Source organism: Manacus candei, unplaced genomic scaffold (assembly GCF_025592945.1).
Source record: "Manacus candei isolate 608988 ecotype Guabito, Panama unplaced genomic scaffold, ASM2559294v1 h1tg000052l, whole genome shotgun sequence".
Taxonomy (NCBI): domain Eukaryota; kingdom Metazoa; phylum Chordata; class Aves; order Passeriformes; family Pipridae; genus Manacus; species Manacus candei.
The window spans coordinates 1,430,739-1,454,254 of record NW_026138100.1 but is presented as its reverse complement, the minus strand read 5'-3'; the positions used below and the strand labels follow the sequence as shown (position 1 = coordinate 1,454,254).

The window sequence follows — 23,516 nt, the reverse complement described above, 5'->3', positions numbered from 1 at the left end:
AAAACCAGATACTAGCTTCTTACCCAAGTAACATTTGATGCCTCAATGTAGTTTAGAACTTCCTGTTTATTTTCAACTTCCTATCTGAACACCATATTCAGAAGTTTCAACAAGTATCTGTTTCACAGGAGTGACTATGAAGAAATGCCACTTCAGAACGGCCAAGCTATTAGAGCCAAGTATAAAGAGGAATCAGACAGTGATTGATTGATTGATTTTGATGCAGACAGACTTGTTCAGCTGGAATTAAGCCAATTTTGAAGTTTTCCTAGATGGACATCTTCCTTGGCTTCCTTACAGTCTGCTGTCATTTTAACACCAACTCCCGGGAAGGACATCCTGCTTCTGCTTCTGTTTACAGAGTTAAAACTGAGAAAACGAATGCTTGAAATGGTTGGGGTGAAAACTTAAGAAACCAAAATTTTTACATGTCTTATAAAATGCTTGATAGCAGGATGTCTGTGAACTAAAATCTTTAAGTCTATTTCCATTTCAAAGTCTCACGAATTATATACTGAGTTGCGAATTGCTTCCTTGCTGCTTGGTTTTGGTGGGTTTTGTTTGGTTGGTTTTTGTTTTGTTTTGTTTTTTTTTTAGGATGATGTACAGCATACTGCCATTCATCTGTTATATTTGCATTAGCTGCTGTGTATATTGTCCACTGCTGTATGAAGTTCCTCATTCCCCTTTCAATTTTCTACCTTAGTCTTTTGAGCTGGAGGCAGGGAATGAACTAGTCTTTTTTTTTTTTAATTAATACAAGAAAACACAAGCTTTCTTTTCTTCCTTTGAATAAGTGATACAGACTTAAGACCATTTTTTAATAAGTTTACTGGATTTGTAAGCGGAAGCTAGTCAAGTTCTTGTGAGCCAAAATAGTCTCAGTGGTGCAAAATTATTTGTATAATGTATGTTTCCTGACATCCTTTACAGCCACAACAGAAGTGTCTATTGTTTTTTCTTAGAACAGCCCTTTCAAATTGAAATATTTCAGCAACAGCAAATCTCAGAAGGAGGCCTGTACTTTTCTTCTTGCTCTTTTTGTATACTGGAGGAGACTGTTGCACTTACAGAGAATACAGTATGAAAGTTTCATAAGTAATTGCAATTTCAAATTTCCAAACATTTCACTTTTACAGATTTTTTTTCTACATCAGAATTTTTCCTTAAGTTGTATTAGGGAATAGTTAATCTACATCCTAGGAACAACTGTGGTTGCTCATGTACTGAATGGGCCTGAGAGTTAGCTTGTGAGCATGTTCTGTGCATAGTTCAGCTGCTTTGTCATACCACAGTCACCACCTGTACTGAGGGGAACTTTTTAAGCACATTTTGTGATTATCTGTATTCCAGTCTGTGCTGGAACAAAGTTATATGGGAATTAAGTATTCCATGTACAATGCTGCTGCTCTATTTAGAAGTTGGTTTTCTCCTACACTACTGTTCAGTTCTTTATTTAAGTGGGTGCTGTTTGTTTTTTATAAATGCTTTTGTTCTCAGATACTTGGCCTGTTTAAAAGTATCTCTTTTTCTTATGGATTTGTAACTGAGATTTACTCCTGTAAAATTTCTCTGCCCTGCTGCTACAGAAGGCTCTCAAAAGCACTGTTCATGTATTAGAATATGGTGCTGGGTTGCACTAGAAAATCGTGCTTATCGCTGAAGTATTTAAAGCAGAATAGTGCAATAAAGTCCTGCTAGACTTGCTGAATCATATGGGGGAGAAAATAGATTTATTCTGCTTTGGTGCAACAACTGCTCTAGACCATTCCCATTGCAATAACCTTTTGGTTCAAGATCATGAAGGGGAGACTTCACAGGGCAGCAATTCAGTTAGGGGGGACCAAAGGAACTGCTTCATGTGGTTGCATCCTTGTTATCATAGAATAGTTCAGATTAAATCAGTGCTCTGCTAAAGACGTGTACTGAGACATTGTGTGTGTGTGTGTGTGTGTGAGAGAGAGAGAGAGAGAGAGAGAGAGAGAGAGAGAAAACTTTCTACAATTATGGAGAGCTATGAAATTTTTGAGAGTATCTGAAATTTAAAACTTTCTGTGCCAGGGATCGTTTATTTGTTAGAAGCCAAAGCACTGCTGTATGGCAAAAGCAAGGAAACTGCTGGGGGAGAAGGTTTTTCCCTTTAATTTCTTAATTGGTGTTACTTCAGAAGAACATATAGGAAAACATTCAAGAAGTATTTCAAGTTATGGGTGGTTTCCTTTCCAGTGAACTATTGTAAGCTCTTCCTCCAGCACTTCCTTTTAGACTTTTTTTAACAAGTATGGGAGATGCTCTGTATCCTAAAATTAGAGAGCCCATTCTCATTTTTACTCTTCCTGAGGCCTACAGCTATTTGAATTTGCAGAGTCAGGTTTGGGAGCCAACTTGGATTGTTTGCATACCCCAAATCCTTTTGAGTTCCATTAGAGTAACAGCGGGTACAGAAAGTAGGTCTTCAAAAACTGATATTTACATGATACTTATATATTCAGATATTTTTTCTCTGATACTGTTTAATTCACTCTGTTTAATTACTGTTTAATTGTTCTGAAGAGAGAAAATTTGACCAATGTGCAAAGTGCACTAATGTTTCTTATACAGTCTGAACTGGTTGTTACAGTTAACTCTGAAATAGTGTCATGCTTTGGTATTTCATTAACTAAAGAATGTATTTATAACCTACGTTTGAGGGGTTTTTTTTCTAAGTTTTTCTCAGCCCATTTCTCTTGCTGTTTTGTTTGCATTAACTTTACTACATCACTACATTCAAAGTGGCAATAGAAAAGTGAAGAATGGGAAATTGTGCTTAAAGCAAGTTTCTCACTATGAAAATAGTGAGAAAATAGTTTCCGTGTTAATTTTTTGAGATTCTATTTAAGCAATGTTTGCCATGCCAGTTAGCTTTATATTTTGAAAGTGCTAGTGTTATGGTGAGCTTGGTTGAAGCACTGTCGCATCAAATTCAATTTACAGTAAGATGACAAAAGCAGTGAAGCGGTTTTAAAGAACTAGTTTTGGTAGCAAGAAATCTCAATTTGACTCCTTGTATTTCCATGATTGTAAAGCAGAGACGGTATTTGAAGAATGCTACAATATGAATTGAAAACAGCTTGGAAATAGGTGATATAAATTCACCTCTGAGTATTGTAACCTAAGGGTGAAACAGAAGAAATCTGGGTAAGAAACTAGCCAGGTTTTCCTTTCACTACTGCTAAAGTAATTATCTCCATCACGAGTGGAACTGTATAACACGAGAAAAGTACACAAAAAGGCCCACAGCATCCAGTGATCCTGCTCTAAGGAGAGGCTATTTATTAAATAACTGCAAGACTTTCACCTACGCAATGATCACAAGGGACTTTTAAGAATCAGTCGAGTGTGAGTCATTCATAGCAACTATTTTCTGTAGTATTTGCTTTAAAAATACAGTTGATGTTGGAATTGGAATTAGTTGGAAACTTTCCTACAAGTGGCAAAGAAGAGGAAGCCTAAGGTTTAACACCAGTGAGACACAGCTAGTGCATTGAACCTCTCATTCCAATATTGGGGAGAATGGTTCCAGCTAGGAAAGACTTTGATCTGTTGTCTCTGAGCCAAATGACAACTTTTTATCCATAGTTTCCCCACCTCTTTCCTTTTGCTTATGCCAGTAATAACCTTTGCATTACTGTAAAACTTTTTTTAGAAGTTTGTAAATATGTAAAATGAAAATATGGAAAAATTGTGTACCAAAATGGTATAAAAATGTGTAAGATAAATGCTCTGTTTAATGAGAAGCTGTAATTAAATGCTGCTTTGAGAAAGTGTGCATGAGGATGTGTTAAATATTCTGTGTATCCAGAAGTTGTACTGGTAACAGCAAATATCCATTAATGTTGTAAAACTTCATGCTAATATGGAAAATGAAGGAAAACTGAATATTTTACTTAAAGTTTCTTGGAAGAATTCATGTGCATAATCATTGTTAAATATGTTCATAATAAAGTTTTATACCTTTATATTGTATTTTGGTTTTATTTTTCTTCTAGTGAATTTTACTTTCCTTCTCGTGAACTGTACCATTTTCATGACTTAGAGATATTTTCAGTTTACGTGCATTTTCTTACGCATATTTAAATTTGGTTAATTGCATAAGGATGGGATCCAAGAGGATGTGTTGGGGTTTTTCATATTTTACCCTGCCTGGACTTGAAGGTGGAAGCTGGAAGGGCAGGTTGCTAATTTCCCTAAATACGTTAGCCAGGTTTACAAAGGGGACCTGGCATTTTCAAATGGCTTCACAGTGGCTTTGCAGAGCCTGCTGAGGTCACGCTGGCAGCGAGAATCCCCTTGGTGAGTATTGGTGCCAGCAATAAAAAAAGGTTTAGAGATGGTGAGGATGCTGATGTCATTCTTCAACTTCTTACAGCTCTGTATCTTCCAAGAGGATGCTCATAGCTGACAGACTGCAAGTGATCAGCAGCACATCACTCTCTGTTTGCGGTGGTGCCATTCTTTAGATACTGAAATCTCACCATGTGCTGAATAAAACAGCCACAAACTTCCCTGCACAAACGGATATGCAACCTAGTCCTGCTTTAGTATCAGCTATGGTAGTGCTCATTTACTAGCAGCATTTAATCCTGAAGCCATTTCCTTTAGGTTTTAGTTAACACAGTGGTGGAAGACAGGTCATACTCATTTGTGGCAGTGACAGTAAATGGCTGCCCCCTTCCTCCTCCTCCCCTCCAGAACAGGCCTGCCATGTCCCCGATTTCTATAAGTGTAGGAATATGAAGAGCCACAGCGGTAAGAGAGAGACAGGAACCAGAGAGAGACTTTATAAGTACTTTCCTGAACACTCCAGTCCACAGTAAGTAATAATTTTTCTTAAGGCCAATTAGTTACCTAGAGCAAGGACTCTGCAAGCTCATTACGCGAATGCTTTACTTTGGCACGGAGATAAGTTGGCCAGCAGTCTCTGAAAAAAGTGATTGAAACGAAGGTGTTTGAAGATATTTAAAATTTAAAAATTAGTTACTGCAGAACACTGAAGCTGTAACTGAAACAGTGGCTATACAATTTTACAGAAAAGCCCTATCTTAATTCATGGGAAGGGGACACCACCCAAAAAACTCACAACCTCTACACCCCTTTCTGTAGTCCTAAAACTGTTATAATGGAAGTATTGGTTATTGCTCACATATAAAACCATCTATAAAACTGTCTACCTTTCTGTAGCACAACTTCTATTTTAATACAACAGTGTTTGCCTCCCTTTACACTGACAACCTTTACACTGACAACCATCTCAAATGGGTTTTTTTCTGCAGCTCAGCACATGCATGAACCAACAAAAAGCAAAAAAAAAATCAAGGGATTTCTTCTTATTAACATGAACAAAGGACAAATGTTTGAATGGCTTCACCAAGAAGCAAATTTTGACACTGAGTTCTGTTTCTAGTCAAACCCATGCTAAGCGCTCTCTGCTATGGAAATGTAGGTGCATACTCCTCAGGTTGAGGTATATACATTCTATATAGCCCTACAGCACTCACTAGGACATACGTGAGAATAATGATATCATGAAGATGTGTTTACAGAGATGTTTTGAAACTGATATGTTATATCCTCCATTGTAATTTGAATTTTCAGTATTACATCCTTCCAGATCATTGAAACATACTGTTGTATCAGCTGTCATCTCACTCTAAACCACTTTAGGTGAGCCAGAGTCTGAAAACGTTGGAAAGGGCTTCCTAAGCAGAAGCAAATCCAGGTGGCTCAAACTGACTGTAGCCCAAGAATAACTCTCCCACACATGCTTTGTAATTCTTTCACCTTCACTAGCAGTGAGCTTACTGCTTACAGAAGCAGCATAGCAGTTCACAGAGGCTTCCTGAAATTCATAGCATGCTCCCATTTCTTTAATTGGCTGACAAAACCTTATCCAAACCTGAAAACTTGTTTTACTTGTTATTCCTCTGCAACTTTACTCTAGAAGGCAGGAGACTTATTCACGTGTTATTTAGTCACCTTGCCTCAGGGCAGTTTCTTCCCCTTTCAGAAAGTATCACGTTTCACTAAATACCAGAACTCAGTCACACTCACTCTCAGCAAAATCAAGTAAGTTCAAGACCTACTTGACACATGTAACTGGCTGCAGAAGTGAACCAGGGAACTGAGCACTTCTAGAATGTGAAAAATTTCTTATCTGTCTTTGTTCAGTGAAGATAGTTATTTCTGTTATCGTTCCATGCCCTAAACACCATACAGTCAGATTAAATAGGTCCCAAAAATGCAGTCAAGTTACTTTCTGATACTCTAATTTTCCTGCAACTTTGTAGTGACTTCGCAAATTTATGAAAGTGCTTTGTATTCTGATATGTACCTGAACTACCTTGAAGAGAATTAAAAGAACTGGAACTTTTTTTCAATAACAAAGTTTAAATGAGTCACACCAATGGTTATGAATTTCAATAATTTAATGCTAACCAAGAATACAAAGTGTGAAAATGAGTGTCTCATTTATATTGGTCTTAAAAAAGAAATCTAGAGAAAGTGTTTACACTGCAGCAGATTTCAGTATTAGCACCTTGGAGAGAAGTTTTGAAGTGATAAGAAAGTATAGAAACACTGGTAGGATACTAGGTACAAACATAAACCATGTAACAGCATGTTCTCATATTTCTACGTTTGAAGAAAAGTTACTTTAAAAATACATTAAAAACAAGTTGTTCAGGTATTCACAGTTTGAGTGGAGGTGGAATCAAGTGCTGGAATAGAAAAGAGAAGGATGAACGATTTCAAGGCAATTATATTGCAAGTCCAAAGGCACTGACAATACAGTACATGGTCTTATTCTCCCATCTCACAGTGCAGGTTCCTACAAATACAAAAAAGAGTTTTAGAAACAGAAGATTAATCATTACAGTGATTAAATGCATGCCCCTATATGCATCTTTATAACTGTTTACTTTAAGAATCTTTAAGATGAAGCTTTTGCAACAGCTAAGCGTTCTTAGAGATTCTATTCATATATAGCCCAATTAGGATCACAGCCAAATGGAAAAAATACCAAAAAGTTTGCTATTCCTCCAAAGCTACGGCACTTAGAAAAAAAGAAAAGTATGCTGCCTAGTCTTAAAGAGACTGGCATTAAAGCTGCAAGTTGAAAAATCCAACAGTCACGCTCCTTACCATCACTGGAGTTGTCCCAGAAGCAAGAGCTTGCTGTATGTAGCCCAGCACCATTCTTTTGCATAATCACACAGGTCACTGTTAGACAGTAGAGAAGCTTTTATTAATTTATCACTAACATTAGTTAACATTCAGCTACCTTTTGCTCAGCAAAGCATACACATACACACACACACATATGCATGCTTAGGAGCAGTGTACAGACATGGGTTTTGCCAAAGATCTTCTCCCACACAGTAGTACACTTGACTGCACCAGCTTTCACTGAAAAGAGAAAGTTGAACTCACCGATGTACTTGAAGGGCTTTCCCAGCTTTGTGAGTTGGCTCAGTGTCTGTTCCACCACACCTGTTGTCCACTGGTTCACCTTGCTGTGCTGGTAGGCATTGCCACCTATCGCACCCTCTATGGCCTGTTGGGGACACACACATAAAGAAGCTGCACCGGGTTCAGCTACAAGGCACCCACGAACCCATTGCAACGTGGACCCCATACCCACAGAAAAATCCTAAATACTGCTGGTCCACACTGGCTGTTGGAACTGTTTTTAATTATTATAAACTTGCAGGTCAGAGTCTGAGCCAGGAATCTGAGCCAGGCATCATAGATTCCATCCTCTGTCATTTTGTGACATTCAGACTATTTGTAATTTCTACCATAATGTCCTGCAGCCAGTTATGAAAAGGGTCTGAAGGCATTTAAACAGTCCTGAAGAGAATGAAGAAATGCACATGACAATGGCTCATTCACACATATTCTTCTATGGAAATGAAATTCAGATTTTTCAGCAGAATCATTTTTGGGAAACAAACCCAAAATTAAAACAAAAGACCCGTGTAGTTGCTGGTTACTAACAGAGCATAAGCCTTCAGCCAAATAATCCATTTTACTTATGAGGATAGTTTCCCCTTTAAGATAGAAATAAAAGTATGTTAAAGCTACATGTTTTTCACTGACACATTTTTCATCACAGAAATTGTTTTAAAAATAACCACAATTATTTCAAATTCAGAAGAGACAGGAGCATGTATTAAAGCATATGTATTCAATTTACAGAGTCTGACCAAAAGAGTTGTTTTGCAACAAGAAAAAGATTGCACTAGTTTACAAGAGAAATTCCAAATCCCTCTGGAAATTTTCTAGACAGAATATTCATGTTTCTTAGCAACAAGAATAGTTCAGTCATTCCAAAGATGATCTCACTTTGGAGAAAAGCATCTTGAAAGAACACAGTAACATGCATATGCAGTCTACAAAAAACTCCTCTATTTTACTGAAACATAAAATCTATTTCTATAGGGCTTAACATAAAATATCCCCCTCGAAATTCTAATAGGGATGCACTTCAACCAGAGAGGTATGTATGAAATTATTTTAATTATCTTTTGGATTTGTGATACATATCGCAGCTAAGGCTGGGTATCATTTCTCCTTAAAGTCTCTACATTGATTATATCAACAGTTACCTATATTTTGAGAGCAACCTATCTAGAAATTTATTACATATCCGTTATCAGATTTTACTGAATATTCTTTTAGCACACAGCATAAAACATACTATAGTTTCACAACAACAAAACAAAAATGTTAATTTACCTCTTTAATGATGCTACTGACTTCATCGACAACAAAGGAAGCCTACAAAAAAAGTAGAATTTTAAATAATCAGTTGACACATTCTTCTGTTTAGAGAGCTCGAGATCTGTTAAGAACATGCACTAGAAGTTTAATTTATGCTTGTCAGATTTCTGCTAGGTCAGCAGATACCAAGTCTTCCTTTATTTGCTCATATGTACTCTGGCTCCTTTAATCCAGTCAAGTGAACATTCTTAGCAAAGTAATGAAAAGTAAGAGATGAACTAATATTGGTTGGCCTTTTAAGTCAAGAAAGTTTTCAAATTTTAACTTGGAAGCATTTTGAAATCACGTGTATAGTACTTCTGTACATATGTATTCTCCTTTCACAATAAGCATGCATGTCTGCACATCAGGGTGGGCTCGCAGAGAAAAGCTCAGTGTGCAGACACAGCCTGGAGTTAAATGAAACCTACAGCTCCAGGGCACCCGTGTGACAAAACATCAATTCTCGGCTGAAGGAAAAACTGTCATAACAATCTCAGCTGGGGATAAGAACAAAACTGCCCCTTGGAAACCAAGGGGGAAATGTAGCTCGCTGGACCTTCAGCCTTCTCTCAGGCTCTGGGGAGAAGATTAAGCACACGGAATCAGGAGAGAGAAGGCCCCAACATTTTATTAATCTTAAATCTACTACCCATTTACATGTATGGTTAGTAGGTTTTCTTGTTTTAGTCCCTCATCTCTTTTTGCCCCCCATGTCAGGAGGCTTGAACAACCCAACACCACTGCTGGGGCACCTACTCACAGGGCCAGGGAGCACTAATGGGGAACCCCATGTGGTGTGTAGGTGAGACACACACCACACTGTCAGTTCTGGGAGGACCTCACAGCCACACCTCACAAACCAGGGCCAAAGAAGTGCACATAAAAGCACACTAATTAATTTCAGAAGACTGATTAAGGATGTAAAAATGAACCTAATCAAGCACATGTTGACCGGGTTTTCACTGGGAGGTCAGTCAGCTTCTCCAGCTGACAAACATGAACAACAGCAAAACTCACATATGCAAGCAGGATGCAGTTATAGCTGCACAGGAGAATTTCAGCATTACTTTCATAAATCTTTGATCAGAAGGTGAACAGCCTAGCTGGCTTCAATGACATGTGGCATTCAGAAAGATGTGAGCTGCTGATCATTCTCCATGACAGAAGAAACAGCATATCCCAGGAGACATGCAGGCAATTCCTTTTCTATAGCTCTTCGGAGGCACCAGCTTGCTTGCACACTTCAACATTTTAAAAAGCTTTTATGTGCTGTGGCAATTTTTTTTATTTTATCTTTATTCTGGCTTTTATTTTCAGCTTCTTGACTTTGATTTAATTTTAATATGCCCCGTTTATTTTCCTGGTATTAAATTTTACAGGTGCACTAGTGTATTTAACCAAGTAAGAGCAACAATTATTAAAACACTCTGTCCCAAAGAGCATAAGTTAAGAATATGCATGCCAGACACACTGGCAGACATGAAGCCTGCTGTCAGGCAAGATTATAAACCATATACATTTTTTTTTCTTCACAAAGTCTAGAACTCTGCTCAGACATGATATTGAGCACAAACACAGTTCACCAAAGTAAAATGACTTAAATTCAACCCAATTTCTTGAAGGTATTTCAATATCTAATTTGTACTGAAACAATAAAGAGATTTGAGAATATGCTTCTAGAGCTGCTGTTACTTTTCAATCTTCTTCCGTTTCTGAGACGACAAAAGAGAACAAATTTCTGATATCCAGCTTTGCGAATTACGTGTTATAACTGAGTTGCCAAATAATGCAGCACCACCAGTTCACCTTTTAATAAGACGGCATAAACACTATTTTGTATTAAAAAATTTGTAAGCTTTACAATTTCCCTGCAGTACCTCTATGGCACAAAGAAAGCAGACACGATATTTCAAATGCCTTGTTTAAAAGGCGCGCTTCCGAGGCAACAAACGCAAACTGCAAAGCAGTACTACCCTTCAATAATTATTGAAAACGTTTTCGAAAACATCTATAAGAATGATTTTCGAGTATGTATGTATGTTATTTATGTCTAAGACTGGCCCAGCCCGGCAACCAGGAGAAGGCTTTCAGACCAGCACAAGCCTGACACACCTTCGCTCCTCTCGCTGCTTCCCCATTGTCTAACACAGCCACAACGCGCCGCTAAGTAACAGTGTCACAGCTCAGAAAAACTGTCTTCCTGCAAGAGCAGTACTGTCTGGGTGCTCAATTAGACCCTTGATTTATCCCACTTCGAATCCTGCTAATGGGGTACGACGCCTCATCGGTGCGTTTCTAACGCGCACACCATGGGCTTGAACCCCTCTTTCCGCACAGAAACACCTTGCTCGAGTGTCCCTACACCTACACCGCACCGGCAACCCTCCACCACGGCACACCGCCTCATCCCGCTGGGGAAGCCACAAAGCCAGGACCCCCCTCCCGCGTTCCCCCCGAGCCCCCGCAGCGGCAGCTCTGCGAGGGCGGCGGACACCGCCCGGGGACAGGAGCCCAGCGCACACCCGGACAAGGGGCCGGCTCCCGAGGGGGCGGCAGAACAAAGGCCGGGCCCGTCTCCCGCCGCTGTCCGGGACACGCGGCTCCATCCCGAGGGAAGGTGGCAGGGATCGGGGCGATGGCGGCGGAGGACACTGAGGGGTGGGATCCAGGACGGGCAGGCACCGCCTGAGACCCTCCGCCGACCCTGAAAGAAGGCGCCAGGCGGGAAGCTGTCCTACTTCTGCCCCCCCATCCCGTTACCTCCTCTCCCGACTGGAACTCGTCCATGTTCCCGGTGGAGCCGCTCGCGCCGCCACCGACGCACACCCCGTCACCCGCCGCTCGCACTGCGCCTGCGCGCCGAGCGCCCGACAGGGCTCGGGCTCCTACCCAGCGCCCTCCAAGATGGCGCGGTTGCCATAGCAACAGCGGCCGGGAGCCGGGTGGGGAGATGGCGCTCGGCGCTGCCGTGGGACCGCTGTGGCGCTGTCAAACATCCCAAAGGCTGGGGCTGAGAGACAGGGAGGTCGCTTGTCACGGCTGTGCTTTTCATACGGATGGCTTGCCGTTTGTGTTCAGTGATGCAAGAGGTCCCTCCCTGGGATGTTCTTTCCTCTTTCCCTGGGAGAGGAGATGGGTCTGCACCTTGTTTCTGGAGACAGACCTTCAAAACGAGGCCTTCGTTTCAGAAAAATGAATTCATGTATGCCAAGGAACTGCAAAAAAATGCCCAAACATACAGAAAAACTCTCCCTGTCATTATCTCAACTCATGAGCCTTTCATTATATTTTCTGTCCCCCACCCAGATGAGGATGAGAGTGACAGAGCAGCTTTGGTGGACACCATGTCCAGCCAAGGTCAATCCACCACAGAAGAATATCTGAATTCCTACAGTTCTAAGCAGATCACATTTTTTTAACAGACAGAGTAAGAATCAGGACAACAAAATTAAAGGGCACACTTGTCACGGTTTATGGATTCCATGTGTGTACAGTGTTTACAGATTGTCCAAATTACTGATGCTACCAGCCTCTTAGAGCTGCTCTAAGCAGTGGAAGATGCTGTTCAGGCTCAGAATGGCCTGGATGAACTGCAGAAATGGTCTGGATGAAGGAAGAAACAACTTACTGGGTGTGAGTGCAAAGGGTTATAGTGAGGCAGGAATAACCAGCTCTACAATTACAGACGGGGCAGAGTCAGCTCACTCAGTATATGTTCATAGACAATAGAGTAGGGGGTTGTTTAGGTACAATTTATCTCAATTTGTCATAAGGTCCTGTGGAAGAAAAAAAAAAGATGCCATCCTGGGACATCTAAACAGACACATAGCCTGCAGGACATGGGAAGCAGCATTCCTGTTGCCCTCTCTACAGTAAGGCTGCAGAAGGACTACTGTGCCCAGTTTTGGGCATTGTATCAAGAAGGCTGTTGGAGCTACAGCCCTGTTGATGGGGCCTCAGCTGCCCTAATCAGTTTTGACCTTGTCTCCAACCCTGTGTCAGGCCCTGCACCCTGTTCCTCCTGAAAAAGGAGACCCTGACCAATCACCCCACTTCGGGGCTCTGTGGGCACCCTGCAGGCAGCACCAGCTCTGCCCATCTTGCAGGGATACTGTGGGACTGTGGCTGGCTACTGAGCACACCCTCAGCCTCGCTCCAAGCCTTGTGCTGGAAGCAGAGACAGAAAGGTGAGGGCTATGGAAAGGCTGAATAAGTGGTGCTTGTTTGAACAAAAGCACAAAAGGCTATAATTTGGTTACATTCTTAGCATGTATAAAATACTGTGACAGTTTTCCACATCCAGGGATGAGAAGGAAAAATACAGTGAGTTACATGTGTGGCAATTAAGGCTTTGTTGAAACATTAAGGGAAAGCTGGTGGTAGGGATAATGTTCCTCAGCCTGGATTTGGCATGCTACTATGATGTTACTGTGGGTAGCTAGAATCCTCAGGTTGGTTCTGGTCTTTCATTCAGTTAAACTTTTTACTGAAGTTAAGGCCCAAATTAACCAAATATGATGCATATATGCATAGTTCTGTGCCCCACTAACGGTTGCTTTCCTTCCATGATACAGCTGAAGAAGGTGATTAAACTTGACAAACACAGGTGGGAATGTTTGAACCTATTTAACTTCATGAGACTATAAAAATGCAGGCTCTTAAACTTTGCCATATGAATAGAATTGCTGTGCTTTGTTTAATTTTAACTAGAAATAAGGAATCTTAAAATACTTGAAACACTAAGAGTGCTTCTGTGTTGTACATACAGTTTGTTAGAGCCAAGAACAAGAAAGGAGATTGTCCTGTAAGAATAGCCTCTTTTATTTGCCAGACTTGGAAATAATTGGGATGTAATTTTGAACTTCATTACCCACACTTAGTTCTGTAATACACTGAATTGGGATATCCAATCCAAATAATATTTTAACTTTCAATTGTTACCTGAGATCAGATTTCCAGCTGTGAGGTAAAATAACCTTCTTCTTTTTGCCGGTGCATAAAAATGAATTGTTTTGAACTTTTATCTATTCTAATTGCTTTTTTATAGAGACCTAAATAGAAAACTACTTTTGTTTCCAGGAAAGAACTGCTTATGATACAAAGTTACAAGTTTTCTGTGCAAGTCCTAGAGCCATTGTGGTTAGAAGCATTTTCACATCTATAGTATCAGAAAAAGAAACTATGTAGAACTCAAAGCCACTTCTCTTCCTGTGTATGGCTTGAAGACTGAGCACATTTTATCAGTCAGCTTTTATAGTCTCGTGTGCTGGGTTTGTTTTTAATGTTAGAAAAATTAATATCTTCTCCTTGCTTGATGCTGGTAACAAAACCAGAGACTTGACAAAAGCTTTTGTAACATTAGAGCTCTTTATTGAGTGCATTTCCTTTTAGCTGTTTTGGAGATGCTTCTCTGAACATACATCAGTAATATCAGTGCCCAAAGGAAGGAAAGGGAGTGGAGAACAGCCACCAGTTTTCTTTAAGAAAAGATAATTAAACAATAAGAGTGCTACTCATCTTTTAAAAGCAGTTTACTTCCGTGTGTCTTTCTTTGGGGGGTGCTGAAGAGGTAAGCACATCGTTTTAATCCATTCTATATGATATTGCACAGAGGGATGCATTTTTACCTACTTGCATGATGTTTTTCAAACTGCAAAGGTATAACGGAAAAGCCACAACTGGAACGTAATTGTTTGTGTTGGGTTTTGTTGTTTGTTTTTATTTTCACTTTTAAGTTCTGGGGTTGGGCGTTATCACGGATATAATTTTGGTAAGGCATTATCAAAGGACTTATAAGTAATTTGCATGTGCACATGCAGGGAGGTGAAAAATAAACTGTTGCAACCAGGTAGTACAGAATAACATGTGCAATTTTCTTAACTAAGAATAAATTTATGAGATTGGCCTCAGATGAATAGAAAATAGCCAAAAATTACAGTGGCTTTTGTGATCATTTTTACCCTGAACCTTCTTAACCTGTGTCCTAGCTACTGATGTATTACATCTATTTTCTGGGTTAATGGATGAAGTAATCCAATTATCTCAAGTCAATGAAGACTGTCACTTTAGAAGATTAGTTTATTTATACTTATTTAATTGTCATTATTTTGCTAATGCTTAAGGATCTGAAAGGAAATCAATAATACATTACATGTAAAATTGCTTTGAGGAAAGGCTTGCTAAGTCAGGCGTTTCTAAGTTTAAAAACTTAATAAGTTACCTTTTGCAAACTTAATCTTGTGTTAGATAGACCTCTTGATTTATCTTCAGTTACATAACTATATACTATTTTAGGCTGATATAAAAGAAAAAAGTATATTTTTTTGAGATTGCACTCAGTGCATTCATGTCTTCTTCTCCTAAGGTATAGCCATGTTGGTTATTCCTTCTCCCTTATATTGGCTTTGAGATTTCATATGATATTTTCAAAAAGCTACTGATCCATCTATAATTTAAAATAAAATGTAATAATAATAAACACGTAATTAACATATTCCCTTCAAGTATTATTTTAATGTGAACTTTGTGCTGAAAAGGAAGAATTGTCATGGTATTTACTAAAGAGGTTGCTGCTATTTTTGGTTTTATGTAGAAGATGCTCAGCTTTGAGGTTAACTGACCATGTAAAACAACTAGCTAACTGGATTCAATGAGTCAACAAGAAAGGAGGGCATCTGCGAAGGTTTATAATGTTGTTTCTTCCTGTCAAAGAGGGCCATTACTGAAGACACTTCTTTATTACTGCCAAAAACCTAATCTAATGCAGACAGCTTTGGTGTAAGAGAAAAGCTCTTTTTTTGCAGTGGTAGAGAGCTTTACAGTCCAATTTGAACACTTCTGTGGGATTATTACAAGTTCAAGTCTGTTGTGGGGCCAAGAATTATCTCCCATTTCAGGGGTTATAATGCTTTTATAATACTTTGTTTATTCTGAGAGCTACCTCATCATAAAGTCAGATTTTAAGTTACCTTTGGATGTGCAAGAAAAATTGTCAGAACACAATGATTGCCAGAGTTGAAATCTTCATGAAGATTAAAAAACCAACAACTGTAGAAGTGTGCAGGTGCAATATTGCTAGAGCTGCTGGCTGCATGATGAATTTTAAGCTTTGTCTACAGTGTGTGCTGACCTTGCCCAGCGGTGAGAGAGCCATGGTGGCTTTTTCCCTCTCTGCACAGGGCAAATGCTGCAGGATGGAGGGCCCTGGCACTTTGCTCTGCAGTAAATTTGTTCCATTGCTTAGTACCAGAAGATGATTCTAGTCTTTCCATCCTGCTCCCTGTTGGCATTAGATTGAGTGCTTGTGATTGATCACTATGAATAGGGTATGGAGTGTAACATATTAAATCAGCTGGTTTTGATGTTTGCAGTATCAACAAGAGGCTGAGATTGAATGCACTTCTGGAAAATCCTGCCCTGGCTTAGGCAGAAACTGTGTCTCCCAGGGGGAATAACTTTGAGCAAGACAAATTAGAAATAAGGGGAGGGTCTAAGCTCATCCTTCCATCACAGTGTTAAAATCTGTGCAAGTTTGAATAGCTGAAACTAATGGTTTGTTTGTTTGTTTTGTGCATCTCTAAGTAAAATTCTGTGTCCTCTGAAACTCATTTCTCAAAACGGTCTTGATATATGGAAAACTTTGTGCCCTGAAAGCAGTTGAAGGATGTAGGGGCCTTTGAAAGTGACGTATATTGTGTTAAAAAATTGTTCAAGCTTTCTATGTTTCAAATGAGTAATTTCCTGTGAAATTGCAGTTGGTAAGGAAATAAAATATGATTATGCCTATCTCTGTCTCTTTTGTTTGCACAGGAAACCAATCTCTTTTTTTTTTTCCCCTTTTAACACTGCTTCTGTGAAATGCTTTCAACTTTTGGTGTCTGAAGGGTTTTACAAAAAAAAAAAGAACACAACATACAGGAATGGAATGCTTGCTGTTTATAAATACATGTTATCACCTTCTGCTTTTTTTGGTGGGAAATTAGGTAACTATAAATTAAGTATTTGGAGCAAGCTGCATGTGAAATAATTACCTGCACTGACAAAAATACATTGTCACTATATATATATATATATATGAAGTTTTAGTGGGTGAGGGTTTGTTTGTTTAGGTTTTCAGTTGTTTCTTTTTTTAAATTAAACTCAGTATTGCATTTTAAAATAACGCAATCAACATTGTGTCAGCAGTACAGATGGTTGTTCAGATTCTCAGCTGAGGTCCATCAGTGAAACATTAGTAACTGCCTTGGGAAAGCTTTACTCTTCTGACCTAGCATCTAGACCCTTTTCCTAGAGCCTGACTCTGTGTATTTACTCCAGATTAAGTTTGAAATGCTTAACCAGCTTTCATGTACACATCTTTAACATTTTGTGTACCGTAAGTAGAATTATCTTACATTTCTTGTAATAGGCACTAGATGCCAGACAGTAGTACTGAAAATGAATGTGGTGTGCAAGCTGGTTTGGATTGAATAACCATTCTCTCTCTTGGCTTTGCTGTGAAGTATATTAAAACTGTTTTATATTTTGGTGGAGGTTCTGCAAAAATGAAGATCACAGAATACATTCAAACTACAGTTGGGATTCTGTTTTAATTTTACACTTCTCATATGCTTGTACATGAACTTCTTTGGTTTGGGGCCAAAATTGTTAGTGCACTGAGATGAAAATAATAACTTTTTACTGTTTCAGTGTATTAACAAAGAGAATAGCATTATTTGTTATTAGACTGTTTATCTAGACTTAAAAGACATAGGTAATTGATAAAAATGACTCTTAGAGATGTCTCTCCTCTTAGTTTTGTGATGTTTTGTCTTTTCAATAAAATGAGATCAGAAAGGGGCATTTTTTTCCTCAAAAATTTTGTCACAAGGACTATGACTTTTCCAGTCATGGGACCTACAGGCCTGTGGTCAGAACTAATTTAAACTTTTTTATTGATTATTTTATTTTAACTGTACAAAAAATGCAAAGATATGTACCTGAGTGTTAATGGACATTATGGTGAGACTCTTTGAAGAACAGGACTGTCTTAAAACCTCTCCTGTATCTGAATTAGTGTATGAAAGATTTGAGTGTAGCAAAATGTGTTCTTCACATACTATTTTAAATGTCTTGGAAAGAAGAGATAATAACACGTATTCTTCATTTTTTTCCTAGGTCCAGAAATCCCATATCTACAAAAACAAATAAAAAACCTCAAACGAGTCCCCTCACTCTTTTACACTATTTCTTGACATATTGTCCCTCCATCTGGAGGAATTAAAGCCCTGTCTGGGACATTGCTGCAAGCTCTCATCTCTTTTGGAACTACTTTCAGTGGAAAAAAAAATAAAAAAAGAAAAGAACAGGAAGTTTAAGGACATGAAAAAGTCAAGATTGCTGTGATCTTGATAACTGTTCATATTCTCTGGTTTACAGAGAAGTGATGGTTTGTGTGAAGACAGACAGTCATTTTTCTCTTCAAGGGCATGACACAGTCAAACACATCACCAATTGAGTAAGAGCACAGGCACTTAGTTAACACCCAGAACATTGTTCTGGATATACTAGAACCCATAGGATAGGAGTCTACAGAACAAGTGAAATTTGGAGAAAATGGCCTGTGAATTTAATTTGAACTTCCTTAAGGAATTGGAGCGAGAGGCTGTTTTGGAAGTCTTGTACCGTGATGAGATGGTGAGAAAAACAGAAGAGGAAAGAATAAGGTATGTGCTCCTCCCCTATTCCTGTATTCTGTTCCTTTTTTTTTTTTCTGAAGTACTATTATTCTACTTTGTCCTTCCAAGTGTACTCCTTTTTATAACTTCTTGTTACCTAATGCTTTTTTATTCTTTGGGAAAACCAAGGATTATCCAGACTCTCTTAAATTTACCATTCCACTGACTCTACATTAAAGATGAGCAAATACTGTTCTATGAATAACATACTGGATTAATTTTCCTTTCAGCCTTCATAGAAAGTTCAGTTGCTGCCTGTACTTTTTCTATGAAGGCCTTATGGCATTCTTGTCATGTTCCTATGTATACATATATAGTCCTAGTAACACAGAACACGTTCAGATCTTTGGCTAGATTATTTAACTTAAGTTGTGCCAATACTGGAGTTAAGAATCATTGGATACCTGCTCACTGTGCTAAATCCATCACTGTCCCTTCTCACACACAACAGGTGGCAAGCACACAATGATGTTTCAGAGGTTGTTACTAGTGTCAATAGGTGCCATTTGTCAGGAAAAGGATTTTATTAAATAACTACATTGTGCAAGTATCTCAGTTGGAGAGAATAAAGGATATTTCTCCAGCACTTTTTTTGCTTTATATCAAGGACAAAGATTTCCTTGCAGCTTGTACCTTTCTTTGCGACATTGCATTCCCATGTAAACAAGGTATTTGTGTGGATAAGATAAATTTTTAGTGTCTTAAATGTGGAAACTTAAACTTTGCTTACAGCAAACAGTTATGTAAGTATTACTGGGCATATTAGATGAAAAAAATTAAGTGAAAAGTAAGTAAAGGGTTATATAGAAAATCTGGACTGATCAGAAAATCCCTTTCAATTGTTGATGGTGTTGGTAACAGATAAAAATACAGATCTTGATTGTTCGTACATGTAATGGAAGCAAAGTTAATGAAAAGGAGAGGTTTTGATCTTTTGGGCCAGTGTAGTTTTTTATTTAGCTTTCAGGTGATGCATTTGTTATGAGTATTTTTACTTGATAGAAGATCTGATTCTTGAATAAATATGATAAAAAAAAATCAAATGAAAGGGAGCACCATTTAGTCTCAGTTTTTGTAGATCAATGCGTAATCACCCGCATACACGATTTCAATGCCCTGCTTTGAGAACACCTAACATGATCAGAACCCCATTTATACTAAATTATTTCTCTGTTAGTTGCACAATTCTGGTCACATACAGTCACACTGCAAAAATGCTGTGTGTGGATGCCTTCAGACAGTGCTTAACTGAGGTCACACTTGAGGGCCTATCTCCCACTAGTAATGGTATTGCACAACCAGGGTATTAGCTCACTTTCACGAGGATTTTGGTCTATTTAATTTTTAAAATTTTTCTTTTTTCTTTCTTTTTACCTGGGGGGTTAGGAAACTGAAACTGCATCTACAGCAGCTTCGGTGGAAAGGGGCAAAAAATGTAAGCCATGAATATCAGGAGAGATCTTGTGCTCGCTGTCAGAAACCTCTCGGGTTGTTGATGAACAGAGGGGCAGTATGCAATGGCTGCAGTCATCGAGTATGCTCTGAATGCCGTGTCTGCCTAAATCCCTGCCTTTGGAAATGCACCATTTGTTATGCTCATGGGTAAGAAACTTTACTGGTTTGGATAAGTGCTGTTTTACACTGGTCATCCAATGGATGCCCACTGGTTTTTTGCATCTGTTGCTTAAACAATTAGTGAAACGAAACCTCTGGCGTAATGAAAATGTTGGCTGGAGTCCTGGTAGCAATGAAATCGGTGGGAACTTTGTGCTATACTTCACATAGTCAGGATTTCCTTTCCTGTGTTTAGCAAAATGGATCTTCAAGGTAAGCCAGAGGTAGTGGGGCAAAGACGATAGCAGCAAAGCATAGCAACAGTCTAAACCATAGAGAGAACTCCTTCCCCTGACTCAATATTGAACCAGTGCATCCTAACAAGCTGCTGAAAGTGCTGTGCTTTGTAGTATAGCCAATTTCTCAACAATTTCCTAATCATTATTTTCTGCCTTTTACTACAGGAGTGAGGAACCTGGATTGATAAATACTAAGTAGTCATGTTTTATAAAAATTTAAAAAGCAAAAAACCACTATTAGGATTTTCTGTTACTATATCATCTTAGTTTTGTTTTACAGGACACAGAAAACAATCTTTCTTTTACTATATTGGTACAATTTTTATATCAAGATATTCCTTCATAGTCCATTTTATCTCTTAGAATCTTTCTAAACCAAATATTTTAGAATATTTCCACTTTTGATGAAAAATAATATGTAGGCAAAGAATGATAGTTTTGGAAATTAGTCAAAAGCTGTGCTGGATGATATATATTCCTGTACAAAGGGTGAGGATTTGGATGAAAATTTACTTTATGCCAACACAAGATTAATCCACCACCTCACTCTCTCTGAAGGTGGAAAAATGAGATTAGAATAGTGGGAAATATAAGGCAAGGTACTGGTCTTAAACTAAACAAATTTGTACTGGTTTGAAGTAATTTTCTACAGTTTGGAAGAGAGTTATAGTTTATAAAAAGACAGCTCAGCACTCCCTGATAGCTGCCCCAAGTTCTGCTTGGAACCATGTCCTCTACCATTGACGTTCCCTGCTTCTCAGAGTAGGCTGCAGCTGTAAACAGTCAGGATGCCAGGCAGCACAAGTGCCTGGGCTGTGTTGCAAGTTGATTGTATAGACTGGAATGGAGCTGAGACTCCTGGCTTCAGAGCAATGCCTAGAGCAGTATGTATCACTTTCCATGGGCAGTCCTACATAGCAGAAAGGAAAACAAACAGAAGAACCTCAAAACTAAAACAACTCCCTCCCAGGGATATCTCCCCTCTGTTTTTTTCAGACACACAACAAAACTGGTCAATGGATTGAGCAGTCAAGAAATCTTAGTTTTATGGTAGGATTGAAAAAGTTTTTGTATTGTTAAATAGTTACCAAACATTTGAAGAAAGGCACCTGGGAACATGATGATTCAAATATCTTTTCATTGTTTTTCAGAGATGTTAAAGTAAAGGCTGGTGAATGGTTCTTTGAGGAACGAGCAAAGAAATATCCAGGTGAAGGTAATCACTGAAATAGACCATAAGCTGCTATGTAATATGTAATCATCATCTAAGTGAAACACAGAATGTAGTCTGCCACTGTATTTAATGTTTCTTCCATTTGATGAGAGATGTATCAAAAATTGCCATTCAGTGCATCTGTCTCTGCACTAAATAAAACATGAACACAAAACAGCGGGATGCATTTTAAAGTATAACTTATTTTGTTTGAGTAATAAGAAGATTGCTGACCATATCACTTTGAATTATTGAGTGTGTAAGACTTCTAAGAAATACAATGACATAAAGCAAATATAGAAACGTTAAAGTATAAATTCAGGAAGGAAATGATCTTGCATCCATCATTTGTCAAAGTTAAAACTTCAGTTGTTTCCACTGAGAAAGTTCTAAACCTGAAAGAAATGATGGAATGGAAGAAAGAAAAACATATATAGCTATAAATCAACAGAGAGCTAAACACTTACTGTTTTGTTACTTTCAGGCAGCTGTGCCATTGCCTTGTGTTCAGTCTTTTCAGTGCCATCAAAAGTACAAAGCCTTAAAAGAAATTATAGAGGATGTGGATGGATCGCTCTGTGGGGAATGTGTTTTGTCAGCCAAGGGGGTGTTAGTTTTTGTTTCACCTACAATAACTGGTGGAGAGAATTTCTTTCCTCTTTCCCTTGAAGTGCCACTTCAGATAGGCAGCTGTTTTATTTTGTGCCTGAACATAGTCAAATGATAGAGTTTCACTTCCAGTATCTGCATTACATCTAGATTTAAGAGTAGTTGGAGAAAAGGAAGGAACTGGGCTTTAAATATGTCTTGGGAAACTTGAATAGGAAGAATTTTATAAGTGTAAGAAGGTTATCAGTCAAATTTTGGGTAGTAGGTGTTCATGAAAGACAACAAGTAGCATATTAAGAAACTAAACTACAGCTCCTGCTAATTAAATTAATTTCAAATTTGAAAGATTTCACTGTAGTCCATTCTAGGTAAGACAATTTCTGATTTTAATGTGTTAGTTGACTGATCTTTAAAACCACAATTTTATCCAATTACTGTTATTAATAATTTCCCCTCGATCTTTTCAGTGAGTCTAAAGCCGGTAATTTTATCAATCTCTCTGTTATTGAAGGTACTGACTGTCTCTTTTCCCAGCAAAATAAATGAGTTCTCACTTTGAATTATCAAAGCTTTGTGGGTGCTTGAAGCATTTTGCTTAGTTATACTGTTGAAGTCACAAGGATCTAAAGATATACAGAAGATAAACCTGCAGGGAGAAATATGTTTTGTTTAGTTCCTTTGATTAGACCAACTGATATAATTAAAGAGGTTAAAAAAATGGCAAACTGAAACACAACAGCCATTGTGCATCCTTCAATCCTGGAGAGACAGTGCCCTCTTTTGGTTTGAAAATACAGCATAACCGAAGTATTCACTGGAAAGTAAGTTTAACTGAAAAAAAAAAACATGTTACAGTGAAATTTTCTCATGTTACAGACTAAAATAACCCAAAGAGTGACATCAGCTTTTTATTAATTTTTGGTAGCTTCTACCTAAAGAATAAGATCAATATTTTCATTAAAGTGGTATATTGCCTTTAATGGCTAATAAATTTAAAATCTAAGATAGTAAATATTACTTGTTAATAATAGAGCATGAATAATGGAGTCCTGATTGAAAGCTGTAATATTGATGAGCTTACTATTATTTCTATCACCACCAAGGTCTACTACTTTTATGTAAGCAATGTTATAGTTAATGTTATAGTTAATGCCATCTTTAGCAAAACGTGGATTATGTGCTGCCTTCTGTATTAGGAATTATTAGTAATTAAAGATACTCCAGATAATTTTAGTTGGTCATTTGTAACATGCTTTCAGCCATTCTTTGTGTTTGTGATCACCTGGGAACGAACTAGAGTTTTATGAGTCTTCATTCTTTGTG

At 38.3% G+C, this 23,516-nt stretch overlaps 3 protein-coding genes across 6 annotated transcripts in view; 2 read left to right on the top strand and 1 right to left on the bottom strand.

The window, feature by feature from the left end:
* The window catches only part of TMEM181 (transmembrane protein 181), a 34,220-nt gene extending 30,215 nt beyond the window's left edge, over positions 1-4,005 (top strand). For all 3 annotated transcript variants that reach the window (XM_051801571.1, XM_051801572.1, XM_051801573.1), the window contains one exon: positions 129-4,005. In XM_051801571.1, coding sequence (XP_051657531.1) covers positions 129-207 — 79 coding nt within the window. In that variant the 3' untranslated portion in view covers positions 208-4,005. The remainder of the gene's footprint in view (positions 1-128) is intronic.
* Positions 4,006-6,446: 2,441 nt separating this feature from the next.
* DYNLT1 (dynein light chain Tctex-type 1) lies at positions 6,447-11,701 on the bottom strand. The gene is made up of 5 exons (XM_051801584.1): positions 11,563-11,701; positions 8,776-8,817; positions 7,468-7,591; positions 7,180-7,257; positions 6,447-6,865 (listed from the first exon to the last, which is right to left on the bottom strand). The coding sequence occupies exons 1-5, from the start codon at positions 11,587-11,589 to the stop codon at positions 6,795-6,797; spliced, it is 342 nt and encodes a 113-aa protein (XP_051657544.1). The 5' UTR covers positions 11,590-11,701; the 3' UTR covers positions 6,447-6,794.
* A 32-nt stretch (positions 11,702-11,733) lies between these two features.
* The window catches only part of SYTL3 (synaptotagmin like 3), a 32,672-nt gene continuing 20,889 nt past the window's right edge, over positions 11,734-23,516 (top strand). The window contains exons 1-6 of one of the 2 annotated variants that reach the window (XM_051801566.1): positions 11,734-12,435; positions 13,377-13,408; positions 13,882-14,371; positions 17,959-18,506; positions 19,905-20,120; positions 21,523-21,587. In XM_051801566.1, coding sequence (XP_051657526.1) covers positions 18,397-18,506; positions 19,905-20,120; positions 21,523-21,587 — 391 coding nt within the window. In that variant the 5' untranslated portion in view covers positions 11,734-12,435; positions 13,377-13,408; positions 13,882-14,371; positions 17,959-18,396. Of the gene's footprint in view, positions 12,436-13,376; positions 13,409-13,881; positions 14,372-16,872; positions 18,507-19,904; positions 20,121-21,522; positions 21,588-23,516 lie in introns of those variants that run through there. The other variant, XM_051801567.1, reaches the window with a different exon arrangement.